Raw genomic sequence first — 22,307 nt, forward strand, 5'->3', positions numbered from 1 at the left:
GGTGTTGCCCTGCTCCTCTGGATGTTTTCGTGCACCCCTCACTGTCACCTGTCAAATGTGCCTGGGAGGACTGTGCTTGTAGGTTGTGTCCCCCAGAATACACTGGACTATGTGTTTGTTGTGCGGTGAGCATTTGAAAATGTGTGCACATTTCCCCACACATTTTCTGAAGTTTATCTCCCATCATTCAATTTCCTAAAAAATCATCAAAAAAGCCCAGGCGAGGGTACACTCCAATATGCGGATTGTCAAATTCCTCCCATTTCCTATGATGTCTGAAAGCAAATCAAGACTAAGCAGCCCATCCTGGTGCAGGGCGTATAACCCCTGTGCCCCTTCCAGGAGGCAGAAGGCCTTTGGGCAACGTCCACTGAAAAATCCAAGGGTCGGAATACTTGGCAGGCTGCACAGGTGGAAATCCCATTTTAAATACTTTGCCAAACTTCACATTAAAGGCTTTTTGTTGCCCTGAAATGGAGGTCCGCAACCTTTGGCTCTCCAGATGTTTTGGTCTGCAACTCCCATCTACCATACGGCACAGTCAGTGGTGTGTGTGGGGGGGGGGGGTCATGTGATTTGTAGTGAACACATCAGGAGAGACGCAGGTTGCAGACCCCTGCTCTGAAGGCGTAACAGGAAGTCCTGTTGGCGGGATTTCCGACCCACTCTGCACCAGTGTCCTGTTTATGTGCGCTCGGGCTTAGGGCAGTGGTGGGCGCCGATTGGTGTGGGCCCCCTGCTGTGTGGAAACACTGCATGGGCCAGTAGTCAGCCGCCCGGGAGTTATGCTTTTCCAGGGCCGACCTCGCCAGTTGTTATTGCAATTTTGTGGCGCTCCTTTGATTTACAGCCGTCTTTACGACCGCTGAGGCGGCCACAAATCGAGCAAATCTCATAAAGCAGCGAGTAAACGTCTCCTGTTTTTTTCCAGAGCTCCAGCGCAGTTTGGCGGCGGCCATTTTCTTCTGCCTCCTAAACAGTCCTGGGGTCCCTGGAGCAGCCCGAATCAGAGCGGCTAAGTGGTAGTGGAAGGAAAGGGCCGTTTCTCTGACGAGAGTGGTAACAATGTGAAGTGGACCCCTCATCTACCTACCCACCACCCAGGGGGTATGTCTGTATTGGACACTTCACCTTTAGTAGTGCTGGCTTAATGCCTCGTGCTGTTATACTTCAACGATCACATGTGCTTGAAGGTTTTTATCCTCTGTCTGGTGATTTTGACCCCCACCAACTGCTTCCAGGAGATGCATTTGTCTCTACAGCCCTGATGCCCTGCAAGCACCTCTGTGCAGGGTTTGAAATTGACGGGAGCTATTTAGCTCCTGCTTTTAGCCTGCCAGGAGCTCAGGGACGTCATTTCACCAAAATACCCGGGTAGTGGAAGTGACATCACATGACCCCTGATCTCTGATGACATCACAGGAAGTGGTGCCACTTGACGCCACCCCAAAGTGAGATCACAGGAAGCAATGGAACATGACACTTTACCCATTGACAAAACAGGAAGTGGGATCACATAGCATTGTTTCTAAGTACACTATGAAAACTATGGTTGCACTATCACTTTAACGTGATATACATTTCATACAAGAATGGATCACTATATGTATCGGCAGAAAAAAACGTGCTATAACTGCAACTTGTGAAAAGCCAAATACATAGGCCGAAATGGATGCTTATTCTACTCTAAATGCTTTTTGGAGGATTTTGTCTGCATCGTGAATTTGAGTGTTTAAGAACAGACTTGCCATCAGTGACTTGCCCCCTGAAGTGTGCTTTAAATAAACTTTTAATGAGTTTAGCAATTATTGTATAGAATTCCAGAAAGACAAATAATTTGTTATTCGTTCCTATTTAGGGTTACTGCTCAGTGTTACACTTGTGGAAACCCTTTTATTTATTTATTTATTTGGGTTTACATAGAATTGGCCACAGCCCCAGGAGCTTCAATGTGTGTAAACAAAAAAACTAAAAACAAAATGATATATATCTTTTTATTTTTTATGGGGTAGCAAGGGAGACCTCATGGGTCGCAAGTGCGACCCCTAAATGACACCACTGCACGAGATACTTTTGGTTCCCTAGGCCACCTGGTGCCGAACACACACTTCTATTTGAGTCGCCCTCTGTATATTTGGGATAATCTATAAATAAACATTAGCACACACCTATATCACATTACAAGCATTAAGAGGCATTAGTAATGTAGACATTGCTGCATTTGAACCTTATTAGAACGCTGTCTTTTAGCACCTCGTTCCCCAGTGGTAGCTTCTGGCCACTGGCTAAGCTGGATAACCTGGAGCAGCGTTTGGCTCCTGCTTATCCAATCTGAATTTCGATCTCTGCTGTGTGGCATTAACTGGGTGTTTGGGGAAAGTGTATAAAGGGGCATTGTGACATATCGCAAACATATTGAATGTATCAAGCCGGCTATGTAATGTTTTAGATTGCATATTATGTGGCAGTTTCATTTTAGCGCCTCGCTCCTTGGCATTGGCTCCTGCTCACGGAGTGACGCCGGATACCCATGAGTTGCTTTCCGCATGATTTGTACTAGACTTTTGTTTTGGTGACTCCAGCGACACTGCACTATTTCGTTGTGTGGTGAGCGCAGTGAAATGCAGGCAGCCCTGCAACATGTCCTTCTTGTGCTCAGTTCAGGCTGGCATATGCGCGTGCTACACCGTATGTTATGTGAAAGGTTCTTATACCGCACACTGTTGCCACCTGCGTGGTCTCTTGGCGCTCTCATGCGCTTAGCATAGGGTAATAAGCGCAGTGTTTACTCTCTAGCTACAGTAACTGTCTGCGGTGTGGGGCTGATTGATGGTTTAGAAACCGATGGTCATCCCTGGGCCACTGTTGGCCCGGAAGTTGCTTTGTCACACTCACACAACCACTGCACACCGCCTAGCACTAACTAGTATGCAGCTACACACCACTTAATCCACACTGGCTGCACACAGACCGGGAGCCCACAAGCACGTTTTACTACATTACTCTCTCCACTGACCTGGACTGCGGTCCTCGAGGGTGTTCAACCCACTGTGCCTTGGAATCATACCAATGGTAAAAGGCGCTATATACCAAATGCCCAATACCATAACATGCAGTATCTATGCATTTGTTGAATCAACCCCTTACTGGATTGACGTATGGCTCCTGTTGGTGGGTTTTTGTCAACAGATGTGCCAAGTGGTGCACAAGTACTGGGCTTTTGGTGAAAAACATGAATGTCTCCTGATAAATGCTTCACAGAACTGTGAATTCACGCTTGCTGCAGGTTCTCCTGCAGAAATAGAGCAGGGTGAACTCAGCCTTTCATCCTACTAGGATTGGAAAAATGAGAGCCGGCGAGAAAGGGAATAATTTCACCCGTTATGCTTTTCGTTGCGATCCAGAGTCTGCAGGCCCAGTTCTTTAATGTGCCTCTTGGTCAGTCCTCACTTTGACAGCCCGTTGCTTTCTGGGTGCTGTAGTCCTTCCCCTGTGGTAGGAACATGTGCACAGTGTGCAGTCGGCTGAAGATCCAGAAGTGCCTTCGTCCCACATGCCAATGGGGTCAGATTGGCAGGACTGTTTACAGAATGTGGGACAGTTCTGATCGTTGTGTTGCGCTTGTAGAAATGTCGGCTTTCTGCGCTCAGATGCCAAGACGTAATGGAAACGGTGCCACCCACATTTAGAGCTGGTGAGAAGCTGGCTCTGAGGAGCAGTGGGCGGCATCGTACCCAGAAGTGATTAACAAGGCATCGTCGTCTCGCACTTCCAGCGTTGAGCCGGTGGTGGGCACGGCGTTCCCTCCTGGCAGGCCCAGGCAGTGATAAATGATGCCTGCTGGCCGGCTTCCCCGGCGGGGGAGGGAGCCGTGCCCTGCCAAGTCCTGCTTGGCATTCCCCGCCGGTGCCAGCCGGCAGGAGATGCTGACTGGGTTTGATGGAAAGCGGGCGCGAGGTGTGAATTGATATCTGCGGACTACCAGGGCAGCTGTGCTAATGAAAATGCCAGACCTGTTCCGGGACTTGACAGGGTATTTCAGCGAAGGCACGATGGCCCGCCACCTGCCCCTTCCTCCTCCCAGTTCGCATTAACCACCCGGCTGTGCAGGACCGGCCTGTGTGTCGGGTCAGGGGCCACCCCCACGTTCCCACCAGGACTGGACTGGCCAACGGATGTCCCGGTGGGCCCATGCACCCTCGCAGGGGTGGACTGGCCCACAGGGCACTCTGCAGATGCCTCTGTGGGCCTCTGCACCCTGGCAGGGGGGGTTGGGAGGTCTGGCCTACAGGTCACTCTGCAGATGTTCCAGTGGGCCTCTGCACCCGGGCAGAGGTGGACTCTGCAGGACACTCTGCAGATGTCCCCGTGGCCTCTGCATCCTGGCAGGGCTGGACTGGCCTACAGGGCACTCTGCGGATGTCCCGGTGGGCCTCTGCACCCTCGCAGGGGTGGACTGGCCTACAGGGCACTCTGCGGATGTCCTGGTAGGCCTCTGCACCCTTGCACTCTTTTGTATGGTTAGACATTTAATTTCCACATTTTCTTGTGAGAAAGTGCTTGGGCTGGCTCAAAAGGTGTAATATGGGGCCACTTTTACAGTGGTCCCCATGCTCTCCTGTGGTTCCTGGTTCCCAATAAGTGGCAGTGCTGCAGAGTGGGCACCTGTGCAGTATAATTCTCTGTTCGATAGGGTCGACCACCAGATTTGGCAGCTAAGGGGACTTGACGTCTACAAGATGGTGATATGCCTGGGATTACACAGTGAGGCCTAGCTTGGGAAAGTGCCTTCCCTTCCTGCTGCTTCAAGCTCCCCTGAGGGCATACAGGTGTGCAGAACACGGTAGGTTTCAGATCCAACGCATGTAAATACTGGGGAGCGGGCACCAGAGAACGACTCTGAGTGGCGCAGGATCGTGGCTTGGGGAACGGCTCACCAAGACCTGGGTTCCATAGTTGTGTGGACCCCACCACCCGTGCTGCCAACGAGGTGAGTGGCAGAGAGGCCCTCTGCTGTCCTCTCCACAGCACGAGCTTCAGTTAGTTTATCCCAGAAGCTCCAAAATCATCGCTACCGAGTCTCCTCAGTTAAATAAAAAGGGGGGCAGGGGGGTGGGGGGGCAGACCCTTTCTAATCTTGGGTTACCGATTTCAAAGTAGCTGTCCTTGCTTCGGTGATTGTTGGAAGAGTGTACGAGCAAAAGTGTAGAACCTCCTTTCTAACTTTCGTTAAAAGGTTGTTTATTTGAGCCATACCTTTACAAGTGGTTCAGTTTAGGGCCTTCGCTGCACGTGCCGGGCTTCTGGTCCATGAATATCTGACGAATGATCGGAAAGGCGCGGTTTCTCTTCAACATTCAATTATAAAGCCCCCTGCTGTGCAGGCGCCCGCCATCGCGATATAACCAAGTGTTCTTTCCGAGCTTGAACTCCACCCTCATGTGCGCGTGGCCGGAAATGGGCCGGAACAAAAAGAGCGGCGCTCTGCAAAAGTGTGTCTTGCCGGAACTCTGCTGCGTCCCCCAGCCCAGGGCTAGCCTAAGAAACTTCCAGATCTGGCCTCACTGTATACAGAAAGAGCCGAAGTCTTGCGCTGTTTCCTCCTCCTTGCTCACAGATTTTATCCATCAGGAGTGATTTTTGGATACCGAGGCTTGAGCCTCATTACTCCATCCTCTCGGGTTGAGTGTGTAGTCGTGGGTTAGGATTCCTCTTGGTCTGTGTGGACTTGTCACACTAGGGCTGGTTTCACAGGCTCTTCGCCGTGATGGGCCGTGGGTAGCTGTCGAAAGGGTTTGCAGTGGGTGCAGTGAGTCTTCTGATCAGAGGGTTCGGGTTCTGATCCAGGAGCCGAAGTCTCGCATGCTGTTTAGCAGCTGTCCAAAGTGCAGACGTTGTTTTGTTAGTGTGACTAATGAAACTAGCAGAGTCTGACTCCTGATTACTCACTCAAAGTGGTTTCTTGCTGAATAAATATCAAACGTATTTCAAATTTGAAATTGTATGCATACTTCTGTTCCCATAATGCCCTTTGCTTTTATGCAAATGAAGAGACTTGGGGTCTTTGAAGAGATACTGTGTTGCTACCCTGCCCGCCTCCACCCATAACTTCCACCCACGGCCCCTCTCGCTCCACATTATTGTTCCCCAGTATTTTTTCCCCATTTCCAGCACTCCGTGAAGAGGTCAGTCATTTAGCCCACGATCACCTGCTGCCCCCTTTGGATATCCGAGACCACAGGAGCGAGTGCTTGCCGTGTCCCGACCTGCCAGGTCTTGCTCCCTGCCAAGCAGTTCCCTTGGGGGTTGGGGTGATATTCTTTTGCCCCAACTGTCGCGGTTTATTACGCTGTCACACTCACCTCAGGGAGTTACTTTCCCCCCGATGTATGTGGCACACAATAAAGCACTATTAGTTCTTTTTAAGGTTCAGTTTCTTAAGACCACCAACCCATCTCACACCCAACCCCCAACAAATACCCAGTGCCACAATAGACTAGGAACCAGCCCGGTGTATTGTAAGATTATAGATTTATTAATTTATTTAAACCAAATTTTACAAACAGACTAACATCAGCCACCAATGCTAACAAAATGACTTCTACAAAGGCACCAACACAGAGATAATACTGAGATATGCAGTCACAATTTCCTGCAGCTTTCTTTTCAAATCCCTCACCAGTGCAGAAAAAGAAGAATTCAAAACACACAGCGATTGCTGATTTGGTTACAATACTTTTCTCCCAGCGACTCCCACCATCCAAACATCAATTTCACTTGACCCCTCTGAATTGAAGGCCAGTGGCAGAGAGTGGGAACACAATGGCAACATTGTTTTGGTATTTGATCAAATGCACTCTTTGGAAAAAGGGATTCAAGGGTCAAAATCGTTTTTTTTTTACTTCATATCACAGATGCAATATGAGGTAAAGAAAATCAATGGGAACATTTGTTTTGCCACACCTAAAAAGAACTGCCGAGCTTTGTGGTTTTGGTGAGAGCACAATTGGAACAAAGGGGCAATTTCATTTTGCACTCTGCACACTCACGTGGAAACAGGGTTTTGGAATTAATTCTTATGGCAAATCTCTGTCTATATCGGCTCAAAACACACTGGAAAGAGCTTGCTAGTTTTGAATGCCAACCAAAAATCCTGTGATTTCTATAGGGGAATTTATTGATTTACTTTAAATATGATAAGGATCTACACAGACAAATAGGATATTTTGCTACATGCCTACACAATCTATGGCTTTGGGGATAGTTTTACTTACAGGAGAGGCCTTGTAATGAGCATCAGGGGACAGCAAGGGTGTCAGTCCAGGACAGTGCCCTCTGGCTCCTCCAAGGGGTCCAGTCAGCTTCTATGTCTCTTGGTTCCTGTCTCCAATGCAAGATTTGGGGCCTCTCTGCTTGGATGTTTCTCGCAGAAGTTCAGCAGCAGGTTACCTCCCGGAATAAGTGGAAAAAGCCCAGTTCTAATGCAAATTGGTTTACTTACAGAGCCAATGGCATCACAAACTTGTCATGATTCCAGGGAAGGGATTGGTTGGTTCTCTCCACCCACCTCCCACTTGTGTGCTAATAGGACAAGAAGATGAGGTGTGTGAGTTAGGAAAGCTGTGGAAGGAGAAAGCTTTGTCGTCCCAAACTGACATGTGGGCTTGGCATGTTCAAAACTCTGAAAATCTTATCAACATGGCAAGTACCCTAATTTTTCAAATCTTTCCATGTATGGATATATTTTTAAGAACTACATTTTAAGGCAAATCAGATGATGCTAATCTGAAGTCGGCACACAGTTCCTTTGCAGAGATTCGGTTTTTCTTCATTTACTCAGGAGCCGGATCAGTGAAAAAGATGCCACTTCATAGTTCCCATGTTCATTTTATCATTTACCCTCAAACCAACTTTCAAATCTCTCGGAATCAAGGAAGGCCCAAAGCAAATTTTCATTATTAACTTTAGTTATGTTTATCACACCCACACATTGTTTAGCATGGTTCAAAGGGGGTTACTGTCATATTTAATAAACGTCTGGCGTGATCATTGTGTCATATATGCTGCCCCTTTTTATGCAATAATATGTATTTTTCTATTAACTAAATTCCAGTTTCTTTTCTTTATTCACACTCCGTTTCATTTTCCCTTGAGCATGTGGTCAGCCAGAGGCTGGCTCATGTTTATCTTCACCTCATCCTTCATGGCCTGCAATGGCCCTGGCTGCAACTTTTATGGACATTTTATGGGACTTGTGACCTCAAGGTCACTTCTGCTGAAAGAATAGGCATGGCCTTATCTGTTTCCACCGTGGTTTAAATCTAGGCAGTGTATTTCTTTCTATATTTTTAAGCAATGGCCCTGATTGATGTTCGACAACCAGACCTCCCTCTCCAGGATCAGCAGAGGAAAAATCTTGGTGGTTAAGTTTCATCTTTAGGAGACATGACCGGCTGAATGTAAAATTCTGCAAGAAATGGCTTTTAAACTCACACACAATACATGTTATGTAACATTTTATAAGGCACCTGGGCCTTATATCCATGTGTAATGTACTTCTTTAATCTCACGGTTGCAAACAACATGAGTATCCCTTCTGGATTGTCCATATGTATAGGGCAGTTATATGAGAAACCCTTGGTTAAACTCTGAAAGTCTAGTGAGCAGGACATTTTTATTTCTTATAGTTGCAATGAACTTGGTTTCACTTGAGATGACTGGAGCACAATCTGGTATTTCATTCAAGATAATGTACACACTGCTGTCTGGCTCTTTAAATAAAAGTGCAGCTCTGCATAGATTTAGTAAAACAGCATTGTCAGCCACATGTCTTTCTTTTCCTTGTTGAAATGCATTGCACATGTCTCAGCACTTTTGAGTTTTACAACCACTTTCTTTCTTTGGAGATTTAGGCCTCATGTCTGACATCATTTATGTGCTGGCCTCATACTTCAATGGGACTTCCCAAATCACTCTGGCCTCTTTATTTCTGGCATTCAGGGGCTATATTTCACCCCACACAGCCCCCTCTGCTCCAGCTGTCCCATGTGTGTAGACATTGCTGATACAAGCAAGACTCAGGTTTCATAAGGCAGGCCAAGTGTTGGGGTGAAAGCAAGGGCATGCCCGAGTCACTCCCTGCCAGCGCTTTGCCCAAGGTTGGCTTTCTCCTGGCAGAAGAGGTCATGGGATGCTGAGTGCAGCAATAGACTGTTCCTCCGCCTTGTGAATGAGGTCTCCCAAGACAGTTTGTCACTCGAAATTGCCTGTCACACTTGACCGTGTTGGGCTAAGCTGTACAAAGTGCAAATCATGATACTGCCTGCAGGTGTAAAGTGCTTCAGAGGCTTAATTCTATTCCTGTGCACCATGGCCCACTGGGCGTGCCCTGCCTGCCCCAGGAAGGGCCGGTGTCTCCAGTCCAGAAGAAGCCATCTTGATGTAAATTAATTTTACTTGCTTAAACCAGACACCATGTTCGGCTCTGTCTGGCATTGGATATTATACTGCAGCCCTTTAGCTTGTTCGCTCCTATCCCGTTTTCCACAAAGTTCTCCTTACTTGGGCCAAACCATGGGGTGTTCACTGCTTCAGTTGCTAAAACACTGGTGCCGGCACCCAAAGGATTGGCCAGCAATCAATTTCCCCCAGGCCTCCCCTGGCATTTTCGTTAAACAAAGAGTTAACATTTGACAATGTCCTGCTATTCGTGCAATTGAAGCGCTCCAAGACCATAATATCCAGAAGGCATTAGGTTGACACGTGGAAGTCGCATGGACCGTCCCGTCAGGCCTCTTGCAGCCCTATTGAGTAGCAATTGGAAATAATGTGTTATTATTTATATAGCGCCTTACACCAAAGCGCTTTACAGAGCAAATATTTGCATAAAGTATCACGCGACCGAAATTGGTACTCCTTTATCGACCTCGGAAGGATGAAAGACTGAGTTGGCCTTGCCAGGATTCGAACCTGCGACCTGCAGATCACGCTCAGATCGCAGCAGCGAGCGCTCAACCTGCTGAGCTATCTTACCGACATACTTACCGCCCTTTACCTACCACCTCCCAAGTATCCATGAGAGCGCCCCCTTGGCCCAGAGCACAGTGCCGTCCCTACCAGTGGTTATTCCTCCACTGCTCTGGTGAGATGTGCCAAGCCAGACTGTGTGGGTGTTTCTGCAACTCTTAACAAAACCGCCCATTGGGGAGAGTTTTGGACAAACCTCTCGTGCTCGGACCATACCACTTCTGCCTAGAGTCGAATAATTAAGGACATGTGCACGTCAAAACAACCATTCCAGCGTGGTACGGCGCTAGTGGATCAGACCTTGGTCAGGGTAATCACACTGGCACCTCCATACCATTCTCGAAAGGGAGGCGTCCAATTTCTGTTTACTAAACAGTGGCGTTGTACTTGCATTAATCTGTGTTCCATTTTGCTGAAGTTAATAAGCACCATAAAATATTACTTATTAGGCCTAAAACTGCACGTGCTGTGCCAGTACACAAAGAGCCCAACCTGGCTGTATTGACTTTTGCAGGACTGGGTGTTCTCGTGCTTCATAGAGCTGTTGGGTCTTCAAAAGGCAAATGACCCACTCTTGCAGGGATGCGGGTTGGGCAGGCCGGGGGGACAGCTTGGGGGAATGGGAGGGGCTGGCGGCTGACATAGGCCACGAGGCGCCAGGTGGAACTGGTTTCACAGCATGAGGGCTGGCAGGTTTCGCAGGCTCCTACCTGGCGGGGGGAGCGCAGTGGCGCTAAATGCCCCATAAAAGGGGGGCAAGAGTGCAAAGGTTGCCGACCGCTACCCCGGCCCATCACTGCGAAGACACTGTGAAACCAGCCCTACTGTGACAAGACCACACAGACCAAGAGGAATCCTAACCCATGACTATACACTCCACCCGAGAAGATGGAGTAATGAGGCTCAAGACCCGCTATCCCATAATCGCTGCCGATGGATAAAATCTATCAGCAAGAAGAAGAAGAAGCGAGAAAGGTGCACAGTACTCTGCCGTGAACTGTGGGGATTTCGTGCTGTTGTGTTCCTGCCATCCGGGACCGTATCGGTGCTTTTCCATCCCGCCCGCCCTGAATGTCGTAGTCTGGGGTGCAGGGCAGGAGGGGGGAGAGAGGGTTGCAGGTGGGGGGGGGGGGGGGGGGGGGGAGTACCACAGTGACATTAGAATCCCCTTCTGGGGGACTCCGGAGCTGGAATTATGGGAAGGGGAGGGTGCAGTACGCCCCCTGTGGAATTCATGGACATCTGCCGGGAGAATCCCGGTGGGGGAGAGCATGTAGGGGCGGGGTCGGGAGGCAAGTTGGGTAATGAAGGGTTGCCTTCTGGGATTGCCCCCTCACACACAGAAGGGCATGTTGGGGAGGGGATAGGGCGTGACCACCATGCACCGTCCTGAAGGGCGGACGGGCGTGTTCTATTTATTGTGGGGTGTGGTTTTTAAGTCGCATTTTTTAATTATGATGTGTGATCATGTAATGAATAAAAATGTGGCCGTTGGCATCCAAAAGGGGAGGTGTCAAGTGTTTCTCATGCCTCGGCATATACCCCCTGCAGAGCCCAATACCTGAGTCATTGTCTCTTACTCGGCTGCATGAATGAGTTGCAGCGATTTCATAGACGGGCCTTGAAGCTGCCATGGGTTGTAGCCGAAACCCAAGGACGACAGCGTCCGTGTTTATTTTGGCAGGGGTATCCTGGGTTCATGTTCAGGGGGATGGGGAGAGCGGGGGGGGGGGGGGGGAGTCCGAGGCTTCATCAACTCCCGCCCATCGGGGTACCTTGGGCACGACTTGATTGGCCAATAGGATTCCTGGGGATCCCCTTGGTGAAGGTGATCACACCTGGGCCCCAGCTGTCCAGGGGGTGGGAGGCAGAGTGTAATGCGTTGCGCGCAAAGCATCAAAGCTGCACCGAGCCCTGTCCATCCAAAGCCATTTCACTTTCTATGTGTACACCCTGTCTGGTTATGTTAGAATAATAGCACACTATACCAAATCACCATTGAAATAGTAAGTGCTGAGGCTTGCCTGCAAGTTGGCGTATTGTGCCCCCGTCCGAGGCTTCCAGGTCGTATGATGAAGATTAACAATTAAGATGGTTGCCTCTCGGGGTGGGGGGGGGGTGTAATAGAGAGGGCCCTTGAATGAAGAGACTGGCATGGGTGGTGCTGTGAGACTCTTGTCTATACTGAAGGATGGCCCTCTACACATGATGTGTAATCTAGGTAAAGCTTGGCACTTAACATATAGGCGAGCGGTACCCAGGTGGGGTGAAATGGCTCTGTGATTGCTGGCAAAGAGGTGGTCTTCTGGGAAGTGTCCCTCTCTCTAGAAAAGGGGAGTGCACGGACCCATCAACTAAGCCCTCACCAAAGCATTCACTAAAAGCCCTGCTTAGTCCCTCAGTCATCGCAGTATGAACTCATTCCGCAAAAACCAGATCTGTTCCGCAATACTACGCATCATTATTGGGGTATTTATTGAATGTGGACCCAGTTTAGGGAAGCAGGGGACCGCTTTACAATCATAGGGGGGAAGAACACAGCGAGGGAAGTAGAGAACAAAGGAGCAGGGAACTAACAGGGGGAGGAAGCCAGTGGGGAGCGGATCGCCGAGTCTCGGGTAGGGTGGGGCGTGCACGGTGTGTGGACCGAGGTGTGAAGGAGGAGCCAGGCTCTAGGCTTTCATTCTGAGGATTATCATTGAGGCATTCTGCGTTGCCAGCTCTGAGGAGGCATTTGCCGCCACTGGAATCTTCTAGATCAATATTGCGTTGGGTTTCATGAACCCAATGGAATAAACCCTTCTACCGGGAGTGTGAGGGTAGAATAAGTGATTTCAGGTAACCAGCCACACGTGTTGCAGCGCCATCTAGTGCAAATCCCCGGAAGTTCACCTGCTGGTATTGTGGGTATGCAAATTAGCCGAATGGTCTTTCCTTATCCATAGCTATGGTGTTATGGCCAGACGCGGGAGTTGTCGGAGAAGACCCGGCGGCGTTCGCTCTTTACCATCAAGGGGGAAACATAGCTGCTTAGCCTTAGAAAAAGTTGGCGGTCAACTGGCTGTGGTCGCAGGTGCGTCATATGCTCCTAAAAAGGTGGGAGTGTGGTGGTTCTTTTAAGGGTACTCCCTGAAACTGTATCCAATTGTTAAAAATAGGGCACAGGGGAGAGAAAAATCGCCCTTCCATCGGTTGTAGTGACGGGGAACCTAAGGTTGCCATGAAGGTTCATAGTATGTACTTGTATGGGGGTTTATATAGCGGAACTTGGCTAGGAAGCAACGGCGCGCTGTGGAGTCAAGTTGGGGTCATTAGAGGTGAGTGGAGATGAATATGCCATACCTCTGAAGTGGTGAATGGCTCAGGGGCAGGGGGGGGAAGTGGGAGGCCCCCATGTGGCAGGATGTGAACTTAATGAAAAACAGTCCCCTGTGCCAGTCTACTTGGTATTGCCAATGAAAAGTCCACCAAGCAGAGCCTTGGAGCGTGTAGTACCCCTGACAGCAATGAGTGGCTAATAGAGTAATTTGAATTAATCATAACCACTGGGCTGCTCTGGGGAGCTTCCCTTCCACGGAGGTTTAGTCCATCACCGCATCTCAACCCGCGTTTCAGAGCTTGGGTTAGCGGTGAAGACGGACCCTCCTACTCCAGGGCCCTGCAGCTGCCGGAGCCCAGCATTCCACCCGTCTCCCTGTTAATGTGAGGAGGGCCTGATGGCAGGGCTGGTGACAGAGGAGAACCTCTTTGGGTTGGCATTGCTGCCGTTGGTTCCCTGTGTATTCCTGCCTTCATGCGGTCGCCTTGTTCCTAGCATGGCCCCACAGCGCCCCCTCGGGGCTCCGCGCACCGCTGCAGCCTGAAATGAAAGCATGTTGATTGATGTTTGTTATGGAAGTGTTTTTCTAGACTCTAACCCCCCCGTTTTCTCTCTTTGGGTTCCAGGGCTCCGATGTCGGCGCAGACAAGCTTTTCTCTCCGGCAGCCGTGAACGGTAAGTGCCCACAGGGCGACCTCTTTCGTTACCCCTCGCTTCACTGTCGAACAACTACACCCTGCCCGTGAAAGCTGCACTAATGTGATGTGACGGCCCCCCAGGGGCCCCATCTCCGCTCACAGCCAAGGCGTGAAGGTGGGTAGGGGGCGAAGGGGGCTGAAGCCTCTTGTGGGGCCGGGGAGGAGGGGCGACCGACCTCCCGTGCTCCGGAAAGGAACGGGTGCCTCTGTCTGTTCATGTGTGCATTTGTCTCTTCTGCTCGTTTACTGTCCACCCATCTCCGTACTCTGTTTTTCGCTCCTTATTTGTTTATTTTTTTCATTCATAATTAGTCTTTTATTTTTATTACATTTTCTTCTGGTCAAAGCACTGAAAACGATACATTTATGCCAACAGTCACTTCATTTCTCTATATATTGTGGGGGGGAAGTCTCAGTTCCCACTCCCCTAGGCCCAGTTTCACCCACCATAAGCCGTAAGTGGCTGCCACTCTGGTGGAGGATAAGGGAGAGGGGCCACGTTTCACCTCTGTGTGAACACTTCTTGGCACTTTGAGACCGTTATGGTGTTGATAGGTGCGAGAGACATTATTCATATGCAATGAAATTATATTTTATTTATATCGCGCTCGTACACAAGTGTTTCGGAGCGCGACCAGGCAAAAAGGGACGGAACAAGGGAGAAAAACAGAAAAACAGCGATCTTACTAGGCCCAGTCACATTTAAGAAAGCGCAAGTGCATGGAAAAGGAAAACGGGTGAAAAGTGCGAGGCAGAGGAGAGAAAACATAAATAAATATTAAATAGAATAAAAAATACGGGCGACAAACCATGGTAGTGCACCCAGCAAGTGGCAGGTGAAAGTTAGTCAGAAAGGTACATCTGATAAGTGCAGAAGAAACGTGGGAGGGGGACTGTATGGGGACAGATACAGAACCCTAGTGCAGGGGGTGGCCTGGAGGTAGTGCAGGAGGGTCGCAGGGTGAGCAGATACCTGGGCCCGAAAGAACAGAGGGTGGCCATGAGAAGGAACAGATCAACAGGGGAGAAGGGGGGGGCAGAGGCAAAGAGGAAAGTCTTGAGATGCTTCCGGAAACTGAAGATGTTTTTTCCTCTAGGTTCAAGGTGGCCGCGAGGCTGTTCCAAAGGGCGGCACTAGCAGAAGACACAGATCTAGCCTGCTTGCAGGAAAGGTCTGGTGAATGTGCTCTAAACAAACACACACACACTCACACTCACGCACTCACTCACTCATTCACTCACACTCTCTCTCAATCTCACTTTTTGGGAGAAAGTCACAAGCCACTTTTTTGACGCCTGGGCCTGCAATTTCTGCCACCATTTTACTGTGCTATCTAAAATATTGAGTGAATTTATTTATTTTTCCGATGACCTTTACACCCCATATATATGTGGGGGGATGGGTATAGTATAAAATAGATGTAGAGGGGCCTGCAGGCGTCTCTCCCCCCCACATATATGGGGTGAAAAGAGTCTGCATTTTAGGGGGTCGCAGTCATCGCACAGATCCGCCCAACCCTCCCCAGCCGCCTGCTTTCTCTGTAGCCATGGAGGTCCCTCGTTACATGTCTGTTCTTATGCAATCTATCTCAGAATCTCTTGGCAGTCTCTCTTGCCCCAGCTTTTGTTTCTCGGGTGGTTTTCTCGACTTCAGCCCTAGTTTTGCAGCCCTCTGTACTTCTATCCCGCCGTACTGCTCCCCACTCTCTCGCCACTCCTCTCTCCCGTCCTATTTCATGCAACGCCTCTTGCACTTCACCAGCAGCGCCCAGTGGTGCTTTAAAGTGCACGAGGTCATAAGGGTGAATCAGCTGGGCAAGGAGACCAACGTGTTATGTTGCTTGGATAGCGCGTGTAGTGCCTTAAAGCTGCATCGCAGCGCTCGGGGGAGAAGGGCAGGTAGACTTGGAGCCGCTCACCCTGCTCTTCTAGTTGAAAGGCGCCTCTTCACACCCTTCGGGCGTTTCTACAACACATCCTTCCATTGGATGATGCGTATGAAATCTGTAGAGCCTGATGCCGGTCCCTATGCGGATTCTAAGCAGAGCCCGGAAATGCTGGAAATGTTGGAAACTGGAAAAGAGGGCACTGTTCAGTGCAAAAAGGTGCCCCCCTGCTTGAGTCCAGAGTGGCGGGCCAGCGTTGGTGCTTAGATCCTCGACTAGGGGACCTGCGGAGACTGGCAACGTGAATATGTCCTCTTATACTCCAGGCAACCCACGTCTCTTTGCCAGGCTCTTCTACACACTCCATCTTGTCTTCTGTTCAGCTGGCAGCGCTTGGCACCCACATTGTGGAAATTAAACGAAGCCATCTGTGCAGATCACGTCTTTCCCGCCACCACGCCGGCTTTTAGAAGCATATAGCCCCCTCGCCAGGATTATCGCGAATTTTGTAGCCAAGTGCATTTCGCAAAGTGTGCGTGCCTCTAGGAGGGACCGGCTGTTTGCCCAACGGCTGTGGCGGATGGCAGCAAATCTGTGTCTTTGGCAGTTCTTTGTAATTCATTTGGGTGGTTCGTATGGCCTTGGCACTGGGCGGCGTGGTATACTCTGGGCTGGTGTGGCTTGTACACTGTTGGCTGGTGGTCTTAGTTCTACGCGGTGTAAGCTAACCCTGTACTGGTATTTATATTCTCGCGCAGGGAGTGCTCTCCTCAGTGTATCTCAGTTCTGAATAATTGGCACTGTATTTCTGTTTGTTGTGGCATTGAAGCGCTGCAGGTAAGATGGCTTTCCCAGTTTACGGAAGTGTTCAGGAAAGGCTGAGATGTCTAGTGTGGACACGTTGGAAGACAGAGAAGAGGTGTGGGTTGTATTGAAATGGTAGAAACGATGTGACAGCTGAACCAAACGTTTTATGGGCATCTGCTGTATTTCATGGGGTGCAGAGCTGTAGGAGGAAAGGCACTAGGGGTCCAAACACTTATTCCCAATACAACTGTCTACAGTTGCGGGCTCTGCTATACTTTACATCCAGTGTCCATGCATATGGTAGAGACTTTGACAGCTGGGCCATACTTTTCGGGGGACTCGGCTGTATGCTCAAGGCACAACAGTACAGGGGGGGAGAGAAAGCAGGCATCAAGTGTATGAAACCCTGGTGCAACTGTCCACAGCTGAGGGCTCTGCTATGGAGTACACGGGCCGTGAATCGTATGCAGACACATGCAAAGTAAAGGGCCTCAAAGCCATAACTAAAAATGTAGAAATACAAAAAGCTAGACAGACATTTAAAAACTACCTAAAAAGTAACAGGTTCCTTCTACGACTGAGAGACAGTGAAGTGATGCTTGAAACAGGGCTGACTAATAGGAAAACCTTTGGGACTCTCGTAAACCACAATAAAGAGAAATATGGCCAAGCAATACAAAATCCTATCCCAGGAGATACTTGGGCGAATCATTTCTCCAGGACATACAGTGGAGTCCCTTTAAAACAGTATGAGCAATGTAACATAGAACAGGGCCTAGAAATGTCAGTAGAGTGTTTAGAAACCATTCTAAAGGCTTGGTCCAACTCTCGGGCACCTGGTCCAAACGGCCTATGCAACATCATTCTGAAACAAGAAGTGACAGCGTGGGCAAAGATAAGCCACATCCTGTTTCGCAATCTTTTACAAAGTTAAACCATCTCTACAGCTTGGTCTGTGTCAATAGTCCCCATATGCAAAAAAGGCGATCGAAGCGATCCAATAATCCATCGGTCTAGATGGAAATTGAGAGCAAGATCTTCTCTAGGTGCCTTCTGAGGGAAATAGAAGAGTGGGCAAGAGATAAGGGCATACTATCAACATTTCAAACGGGTTTTAGGTGCAAAACAGGGACCGGTGCGGTGGTCTGCTTATTCAGTCTCTAATCAATCGGGCATAGAAGGACGGAGAGGACCCGCTGTTCGTAGCTAGCGTAGATTTGAGCTCAGCATTCGACTCTTGACAGAACAAGGCTGTGGAGAAAGCTTGCAGACTTGGGCATCCCAAAACAAATTCTAAACCCTCTTTATGCACCTGCACAAAGATAAAAGAATTCTAGTAAGATGGAACAACCAAGGTTACGTAACCACTCCAATAGACACTTATTCTGGGCTGAGACCGGGATGCGTGTTGGCTGCACGCCTCTTCAATTTGTATTTGGCCGATTTGTGGGAATTCCTAGGAAGAGCTGCTTTAATCTCACCCAAGTGAAAAGATAAGAGATGCTTCTGTTTTATTATGTTACTCTTGGACAGAACGCAGGTGGAGCTACACAGGCTGATAATAAAATGTGAAGAATATACCAAATTAAATAGGCGAACAGTAAACCCAAAGAAATCCTGCGTTCTAAATTATAAAGGCGAAAGATACCAAATTAATATATTTTGATGGGTAATGAACGGTCAACATGTTCCTGCCTTCAAAGCACCAAATGTTTAGGCTTTTTATTGGCGAGACCAAAATAAATCAATGTCTACAGAGGGGCACTACGGTCAAAGGGCAGACAATTAATGGCACAAATGAAATACATAGCAAACAAAATATTGTGCCTTCTCAGTTAGGCCGCTCATGAAGCTATACCTGTTCTGATGTATGGCCTAGACATTTATTCTAAGATTGAGAGGCATGGATATGGTGATAAAGTGTTAAGACTACCATTTAACATTAATTCGCTTTGAGATGGGGTTGACTTCTCTCCAGGCCATTGCTCTGTTGACGATCGTCTTATTATTTCGCAAGATGGTGGTGAGCAGAGAAAACTCTGATCTATAACACCTTAATGAATGAATTAAATGGAATGTGGGAGTGGGAGAGGCCCACTAGTAGAATTTAAGCCACAGTGTGAATGTATATTGGAGCAGAATGAGGTGTCCTTGGAACTTCTGTGCGAAAATCTAGATTGGATCATGACATGTGATAAAAAGGCTCAATACAGTCTGAGCGGAGAAATAAATACGGAGAAATAAATACTGAATGCAAAAAGGACGGAATTTTGGGCGTGGGCCAGAGTCTCGTTGGGTGAGATCCATACACCTTGGAGCACCACAGCACTCCTTTTTCTATGGCATGCAGGCCAGTGGACACAGTCTGGCTCGTCAGGCTTACGGAACGGTCTCGTCCAACAGGTGAGTCTCTGACATTCTAGCACAGGCATTGACTGGAAGGGGTCTTCTTAATTTAGCAAGTTGTGAGATGTCAGTCTGACACAATGGTGTGCTTCACAATGCTTCTTTATTTAAATCATAAAGAGGGTGGGGGATGCCCCACTGTCGATAATTCTATGAGCTATTTCCCTGCCTCAAAAAAAACTAGTGGACCAGTCTTTGTTAGGATGTCCAAAAATAAATAACCACCGTCCTTTATCCAAAACCCTACTCTGACCCTCATACTTAATATACCACAAATCTGTCATCCGGGAAAATGAACAGTAATTGGCCGTTTTCCTGCAGCCGTGTAATGTCTCTTATATCCACTGATCACAAAATAGATGTGGTTTGTCAGGGGGACACTTCCCTTTCCTGGGCTTTTCCTCTCGTCGCCAGGGCTTTAGAGCCCACTATGCCAAGGGGAAACTCCACTTCCCTGGGCTTTTCCTCTCGTCGCCAGGGCTTTAGAGCCGACTATGCCAAGGGAACACTCCCCAACCCTGGTCTTTTCCTCTCGTTGTTGGGGCTTTAGAGCCCACTATGCCAAGGGGACACTCCCCTTCCCTAGTCTTTTCCTCTCGTCGCCAGGGCTTTAGAGCCGACTATGCCAAGGGGACACTCCCCTTCCCTAGTCTTTTCCTCTCGTCACCAGGGCTTTAGAGCCCACTATGCCAAGGGAACACTCCCCTTACTTGGTCTTTTCCTATCATTGTCTGGGATTTAGAGCCCCCTATGCCAAGGGGGCACTCCCCTTCCCTAGTATTTTCCTCTCGTCGCCAGGGCTTTAGAGCCGACTATGCCAAGGGGACATCCCCTTCCCTAGTCTTTTCCTCTCGTCACCAGGGCTTTAGAGCCCACTATGCCAAGGGAACACTCCCCATCCCTGGTCTTTTCCTCTCGTTGTTGGGGCTTTAGAGCCCACTATGCCAAGGGGACACTCCCCTTCCCTAGTCTTTTCCTCTCGTCGCCAGGGCTTTAGAGCCGACTATGCCAAGGGGACTCTCCCCATCCCTGGTCTTGTCCTATCATTGTTGGGGCTTTAGAGCCCACTATGCCAAGGGGACACTCCCCTTCCCTAGTCTTTTCCTCTCGTCGCCAGGGCTTTAGAGCCGACTATGCCAAGGGAACACTCCCCATCCCTGGTCTTTTCCTCTCGTTGTTGGGGCTTTAGAGCCCACTATGCCAAGGGGACACTCCCCTTACCTGGTCTTTTCCTATCATTGTCTGGGATTTAGAGCCCCCTATGCCAAGGGAACACTCCCCATCCCTGGTCTTTTCCTCTCGTTGTTGGGGCTTTAGAGCCCACTATGCCAAGGGAACACTCCCCATCCTTGGTCTTTTCCTCTCGTTGTTGAGGCTTTAGAGCCCACTATGCCAAGGGAACACTCCCCATCCCTGGTCTTTTCCTCTCGTTGTTGGGGCTTTAGAGCCCACTATGCCAAGGGGACACTCCCCTTACCTGGTCTTGTCCTATCATTGTCTGGGATTTAGAGCCCACTATGCCAAGGGAACACTCCCCATCCCTGGTCTTTTCCTCTCGTTGTTGGGGCTTTAGAGCCCACTATGCCAAGGGGACACTCCCCTTCCCTAGTCTTTTCCTCTCGTCGCCAGGGCTTTAGAGCCGACTATGCCAAGGGGGACACTCCCCTTCCCTAGTCTTTTCCTCTCGTCACCAGGGCTTTAGAGCCCACTATGCCAAGGGAACACTCCCCATCCCTGGTCTTGTCCTATCATTGTCTGGGATTTAGAGCCCACTATGCCAAGGGGACACTCCCCTTACTTGGTCTTTTCCTATCATTGTCTGGGATTTAGAGCCCCCTAAGCCAAGGGGACTCTCCCCTTCCCTGGTCTTTTCCTCTCGTCGCCAGGGCTTTAGAGCCGACTATGCCAAGGGGACACTCCCCTTCCCTAGTCTTTTCCTCTCGTCACCAGGGCTTTAGAGCCCACTATGCCAAGGGAACACTCCCCATCCCTGGTCTTGTCCTATCATTGTCTGGGATTTAGAGCCCACTATGCCAAGGGAACACTCCCCATCCCTGGTCTTGTCCTATCATTGTCTGGGATTTAGAGCCCCCTATGCCAAGGGAACACTCCCCATCCCTGGTCTTTTCCTCTCGTTGTTGGGGCTTTAGAGCCCACTATGCCAAGGGGACACTCCCCTTCCCTAGTCTTTTCCTCTCGTCGCCAGGGCTTTAGAGCCGACTATGCCAAGGGGACACTCCCCTTCCCTAGTCTTTTCCTCTCGTCACCAGGGCTTTAGAGCCCACTATGCCAAGGGAACACTCCCCATCCCTGGTCTTGTCCTATCATTGTCTGGGATTTAGAGCCCACTATGCCAAGGGGACACTCCCCTTACTTGGTCTTTTCCTATCATTGTCTGGGATTTAGAGCCCCCTAAGCCAAGGGGACTCTCCCCTTCCCTGGTCTTTTCCTCTCGTCGCCAGGGCTTTAGAGCCGACTATGCCAAGGGGACACTCCCCTTCCCTAGTCTTTTCCTCTCGTCACCAGGGCTTTAGAGCCCACTATGCCAAGGGAACACTCCCCATCCCTGGTCTTGTCCTATCATTGTCTGGGATTTAGAGCCCACTATGCCAAGGGAACACTCCCCATCCCTGGTCTTGTCCTATCATTGTCTGGGATTTAGAGCCCCCTATGCCAAGGGAACACTCCCCATCCCTGGTCTTGTCCTATCATTGTCTGGGATTTAGAGCCCCCTATGCCAGGGGGACTCTCCCCATCCCTGGTCTTTTCCTCTCGTTGTTGGGGCTTTAGAGCCCACTATGCCAAGGGGACTCTCCCCTTCCCTGGTCTTGTCCTATCATTGTCTGGGACTTAGAGCCCCCTATGCCAAGGGGACTCTCCCCTTCCCTGGTCTTTCCCTGAATTGTCCGTAGATCTCTGGGTCTCTCTCCTTCAAGCTTGATCACTTGGTCGGCTTTTCTGGCCAAGTGTGCAAAGTAATTGTCTTTCACGCTCACCTGGATCTATTTTCTCTATAGATGCATCACGGTTTCTTGGGAGGCCACAGTCTTGTTCTATATAAAAAAAAATGCTGTCCCTGGTATATTCTGTTTCAAAAACCCACCGGAACGAGGACAAGTGAGAATAATGATCTCACTGAGTAGAGTCCTTCTTTCCCCCTTTGCA

At 49.4% G+C, this 22,307-nt stretch overlaps 1 protein-coding gene across 9 annotated transcripts in view; it reads left to right on the forward strand.

Moving 5' to 3' along the window:
• FBRSL1 (fibrosin like 1) overlaps positions 1–22,307 on the forward strand; it is a 1,377,451-nt gene that overhangs the window by 1,258,607 nt on the left and 96,537 nt on the right. For all 9 annotated transcript variants that reach the window (XM_069619989.1, XM_069619995.1, XM_069619992.1 and 6 more), the window contains exon 6: positions 13,972–14,020. In XM_069619989.1, coding sequence (XP_069476090.1) covers positions 13,972–14,020 — 49 coding nt within the window. The remainder of the gene's footprint in view (positions 1–13,971; positions 14,021–22,307) is intronic.

This window comes from Ambystoma mexicanum, chromosome 10, assembly GCF_040938575.1.
Source record: "Ambystoma mexicanum isolate Mex_15411 chromosome 10, UKY_AmexF1_1, whole genome shotgun sequence".
NCBI classification, from domain to species: domain Eukaryota; kingdom Metazoa; phylum Chordata; class Amphibia; order Caudata; family Ambystomatidae; genus Ambystoma; species Ambystoma mexicanum.